Source organism: Staurois parvus, unplaced genomic scaffold (assembly GCF_062004578.1).
Source record: "Staurois parvus isolate SC_StPar_1 unplaced genomic scaffold, SC_StPar_1.0 ptg000222l, whole genome shotgun sequence".
In the NCBI taxonomy this organism is placed as follows: Eukaryota; Metazoa; Chordata; class Amphibia; order Anura; family Ranidae; genus Staurois; species Staurois parvus.
In genome coordinates, this window is record NW_028318018.1 from 1472260 (window position 1) to 1477913 (window position 5654).

Here is a 5654-nt window from a genome sequence, read left to right on the forward strand (position 1 = left end):
AAAATGACTGCAAGAGCACAGCGCAGAATGCTGCATGAGGTAAAGTAGAATCCCAGAGTGTCAGCTAAAGACCTACAGAAATCTCTGGCACATGCTAACATTTTTGTTGACACATCTACAATAAGGAAAACATTAAACAAGAATGGAGTACATGGGAGGACACTACGGAGGAAGCCATTGCTGTCCAAAAAGAATATTGCAGCATGCTTGAAGTTTGCAAAAGAGCACCAGGATGTTCCACAGCACTACTGGCAAAATATACTGTGGACAGATGAAACCAAGATTGAGTTGTTTGGGAAGAACACACAACACTATGTGTGGAGAAAAAAAGGCACAGCACACCAACATCAAAACCTCATCCCCACTGTGAAACATGGCGGAGGGAGCATCATGGTTTGGGGCTGCTTTGCTGCCTCAGGGCCTGGACGGATTGTTGTCATTGATGGGAAAATGAATTCCAGAGTTTATCAAGACATTTTGCAGGAAAACGTACGACCATCTGTCCGCCAACTGAAGCTCCGCAGAGGATGGGTGATGCAACAGGACAATGACCCAAAGCATACAAGTAATTCAACAAAACAATGGCTGCAACAGCACAGAATACGCCTTCTGGAGTGGCCCAGTCAGAGTCCTGACCTCAACCCGATTGAAATGCTGTGGCATGACCTTAAGAGAGCGATTCACACCAGACATCCCAAGAATATTGCTACACTGAAACAGTTTTATGAAGAGGAGTGGTCCAAAATGACTCCAGATCGTTGTGCAGGTCTGATCTGCAACTACAGGAAACGTTTGGTTGAGGTTATTGCTGCCAAAGGAGGGTCAACCAGTTATTAAGTCCAAAGGTTCACATACTTTTTCCTCCCTGCACTGTGAATGTTTATTTGTTATGTGCAATTAAACCATGGCAACATCTAATGTTTGTGTAGTATAATGTTCAGCAGACTGTGTTCTCCTATTGTTGTGACTTAGATGACGTTCAGAGCACATTTTATGCCCAATTCATGCAAAACTCCACGGAATCCCAAGGGGTTCACATACTTTTTCTTGCAACTGTAATAGACTCCTGACCCCTGCACTCTGTACTGTATATAATAGACTCCTGACCCCTGCACTCTGTACTGTATATAATAGACTCCTGACCCCTGCACTCTGTACTGTATATAACAGACTCCTGACCCCTGCACTCTGTACTGTATATAATAGACTCCTGACCCCTGCACTCTGTACTGTATATAACAGACTCCTGACCCCTGCACTCTGTACTGTATATAATAGACTCCTGACCCCTGCACTCTGGGCCATTATTCATGATTAACAGTAAACTGATGACCTGTAAAGGCTTTCGAAGTCATCTATGAGTCATTTTTGGATACCAGATTTTCATCATTGCAGTGACACACAATTTTTTTTGTTACTGTTTATTATATTTTTACTTTAACAAGACTGTAGTCATAAAACTAAGGAAATAGTAAAGCTGGAAATCTGATTGGTCAGGAAGCCTCTAACAGCATGAAGAGTTGATCATCCAAGGGGGGGCTCTAAAACACCCCAACCGAGCCTAAATACAAGTACAATAAGAAAGTAACCATATTCATTACTTCCACTATTTTGTTCTTCCTGGGTATTCCCATTTGGGGTAATGTGGGTAAAAACCATCTGAAGCAAAAAGATTTTCTCTCTATACCCTCCCCCCTTCCTCAGATCCCTTTCCCCCTCCTCTTTCCCCCCAATCCACCCCATCCCTCCCTCCCATTCTTACCTAACCCTTGGTCCCATTCTAGCCCTGGAATCAGTTGTGGTACATTACCTCTCGATTCCTTGCCTGAGGTGTATATCAGGGTGTGCTTCTTCCCCACATGTAAGCTGGGATGTCCAGCGACATTCATCTAGAAGACTTTTCCCACACTAAAGACACAAATATACCTTGAGAGTTTTGCGGGACCCCTGATGTACAGGAAGACAGGACTTCAGTGAGGAACAATTCCCTCACTCAGGCAGGAAAGTGGCTTCTCTCCCATGTGAGATCTCTGATGTTTGTAAAGACTGGACTTCCATGAAAAACATTTCCCGCACTCAGGACAGGAATATGGCATCTCCCCCGTGTGACATCTCTGATGTGTGTAAAGATTGAACTTTTGTGAAAAACATTTCCCGCACTCAAGACAGAAATAAGGCTTCTCCCCCGTGTGAGATCTTTGATGTGTGTAAAGCATAGACTTCTGTGTAAAACATTTCCCGCACTCAAGACAGGAAAAAGGTTTCTCCCCTGTGTGAGATCTCTGATGTGTATAAAAATGTGACTTGTGTGACAAACAATTCCCACACATAGGACAGGAAAAAGGTTTCTCCCCTGTGTGAGATCTCTGATGTGTATAAAAATGTGACTTGTGTGACAAACAATTCCCACACATAGGACAGGAAAATGGCTTCTCCCCTGTGTGAGATCTCTGATGTGTATAAAAATGTGACTTATGTGAAAAACATTTCCCGCACTCAGGACAGGAAAATGGCTTCTCCCCTGTGTGCAATCTCTGATGTGCAGAAAGATTGGACTTGTCTGAAAAGCATTTCTCGCACACAGTACAAGAATACGGCTTCTCCCCCGTGTGAGATCTTTTATGCAAATTAAGTTTGGATTTAGAACGGAAATCTTTTCCGCACTCAGGACAGGAGAAGCTCTTCCCTGTTGGAAGGCCGGCCCGGTCCCGCACAGTCTGAGGTTCCTCAGGATACGAGGAATCCGATGGTCCATCTACACTGGGTGGTGCCGGATGGACATTGGAGGGAGCCGGGTTTTCTCCTGGACTATACTGTGTGATGTCCTCATCTTCTACTTTCCAGTCTGGAGACAAAGTGAGACAATCCTCGGAGGTTTTCCTCATCTCCCGGCCATGGACTAAAATACAAAGACAAAGAGGATTACTAGACAGGAGCTGATTGGTTCCCCCAAACCAGGACTCCGCCCACATCAGGCAGCTTGGTCTCTGAGGAGCTTACAATTCCACCCTCAAGGGAACTAGGAAATGGCTCCTCTGATCTCCTACCAGGTCATTTCTTTATTCATGGACCTTAGTCAGAGAGTGAGGAAACAACCAGAACTGTCTTTTATAGGAGGGACAGTGATGAGGGGATTATAGGACGAGGGTCCCCACCCCCTCTATCACTCATCGCCATCTTCCCAACACAAGAAGTACTGCACTTCCTTATTTACTCCATGATTTAGTCATGAAGAACAGCGGGGCTGAGCCCCACCAGAGGTCAGAGAGTGAGGATGGGGGGAGAACAACCAAGATGAAGACTGGACTGATCCTGAAGACCACCATCATTGGGGTATTGACTCCTCCCTCATTATCACTTTCTGTTTAAGGGTCCAAAGTTGGAGGATGTTATCACATTATTATCACCATGTAAAAGTCTGTGCTCCAATCACATCATCCGATATAAAATGTCCAGCTGGGAGGAAATGGTGGGAACAGACTATGTAATGTACAACATATAGTGTAAGATACAATAGATAGGACTATATAGTATCAGAATTGTGTAATGTACAACATAGAGTATATAGTGCAGGGGTCAGGAGTATGTAATGTACAGCATAGAGTATATAGTGCAGGGGTCAGGAGTATGTAATGTACAACATAGAGTATACAGTGCAGGGGTCAGGAGTATGTAATGTACAACATGGAGTATACAGTGCAGGGGTCAGGAGTATGTAATGTACAACATGGAGTATATAGTGCAGGGGTCAGGAGTATGTAATGTACAACATAGAGTATACAGTGCAGGGGTCAGGAGTATGTAATGTACAACATAGAGTATACAGTGCAGGGGTCAGGAGTATGTAATGTACAACATGGAGTATATAGTGCAGGGGTCAGGAGTATGTAATGTACAACATAGAGTATATAGTACAGGGGTCAGGAGTATGTAATGTACAACATAGAGTATATAGTGCAGGGGTCAGGAGTATGTAATGTACAACATAGAGTATATAGTACAGGGGTCAGGAGTATGTAATGTACAACATAGAGTATATAGTGCAGGGGTCAGGAGTATGTAATGTACAACATAGAGTATATAGTGCAGGGGTCAAGAGTATGTAATGTACAACATAGAGTATATAGTGCAGGGGTCAGGAGGATGTAATGTACAACATAGAGTATATATTGCAGGGGTCAGGATTATGTAATGTACAACATAGAGTATATATTGCAGGGGTCAGGATTATGTAATGTATAATATAAAAGTTTACTGTAGACAAGTTGCAGAGATCCCACACTGCTGCCTCCCATCTCCTGAGACTGCACTCAGTGACTTGGGTCTGAGACACTACAGACATATCCCTCCACCCGGCACAGCCAGCAGACAACAGAGCAAGTAAATAAACCAAAAGCGATTTCTCCTGCGCTCCGGGACCCAGGCCGGTGGTGAGTAGATTGAATTAAAACCTCCAGAGAAGCAACCACCGGAGTATCCAAGGTCGTGCAGCTCCAAACCAAGGCTGGGGAAGCCCGAACAAACTGCGAAGTTAAACAACAAGAAGCGCACCAACCTTGTGCATTACCTCAGTAACCAAAATTTATTTAATGAAGGAAAGGTACTCACAAACAGCAAATAAAAACAGGCATGTAAGTCCACCAAGGGACTTCAAAGGTAAGAGGCCAGCGCAAATCCCATCATGGGTGTAGGTACTCAGTCCAGCTAACGCGTTTCGAAGGTCATGCCTTCTTCCTCAGAGCTCTGAGGACTGAGTACCTACACCCATGATGGGATTCGCGCTGGCCTCTTACCTTTGAAGTCCCTTGGTGGACTTACATGCCTGTTTTTTTTTGCTGTTTGTGAGTACCTTTCCTTCATTAAATAAATTTTGGTTACTGAGGTAATGCACAAGGTTGGTGCGCTTCTTGTTGTTTCACTTAACAGAGCAAGGAACCCTGGGAGAATTGTTCTGTCAGAGATCTTACTAGATCCGGACATGGGGAAGAAGACGCAAAGCACATAACTGAGGTCATTCAACATTTTGCTGCCAGCTGAACCCCAGAACCTCCATAAATCCAGTCTAGATACATAAATTGTGTCTGCAGCACAGAGAAGGAAGATTATCCGAGAGAAATCCAGGAATACAGGACGGGGAACACAGCTCAGGAAAGTGACCAGGGGATTACAGGCTGATATCACCCAGTCCCCGCCCTACTCTGGACCAATCAGTGAGCAGTGTCTTGGAAATTCGCTTTAACGAATTTCTCCTTACCGTGAGTACTCGCAGTTGGATGCGCAGAAATCCCCCATAAAGCTGTGCGAATCTCGCTTACCACGACTGCAGCCAAACTACACGATTCCTGCGCCTCCAAATACTTTTAGCTTCTGTTGAAATGTGGGGGAATTGGAGCTCCGTTACCCTAGAATGATCAAACGACACTCTAAGGCTGGTGTTGCAATCCACATAAGGGCCGGTTTCAGACTCAGCCCCTGGTTTTATTAAAAATACACACATGCCCCCCACATGAATAAAGTCAATCCCCTCCCACCGAACAATGCAATGGTGAGTGCCTATACACAGGATGTACATTCCGATTGGAGCATAGCCTTTCCTATTATCTATCACTGGTCCTCCCCCATGAGCCTTCTGAGGTCAGCAGACTTCCTCCCCT

At 44.7% G+C, this 5654-nt stretch overlaps 1 protein-coding gene across 1 annotated transcript; it reads right to left on the reverse strand.

Annotated features, from left to right (window-relative positions):
• Positions 1-1767: 1767 nt before the first annotated feature.
• LOC149460686 (uncharacterized) lies at positions 1768-3023 on the reverse strand. Its single transcript, XM_089679348.1, has one exon. It carries the CDS (start codon positions 2970-2972, stop codon positions 1971-1973), a length of 1002 nt encoding a protein of 333 aa, XP_089535474.1. The 5' UTR covers positions 2973-3023; the 3' UTR covers positions 1768-1970.
• Positions 3024-5654: the final 2631 nt, after the last annotated feature.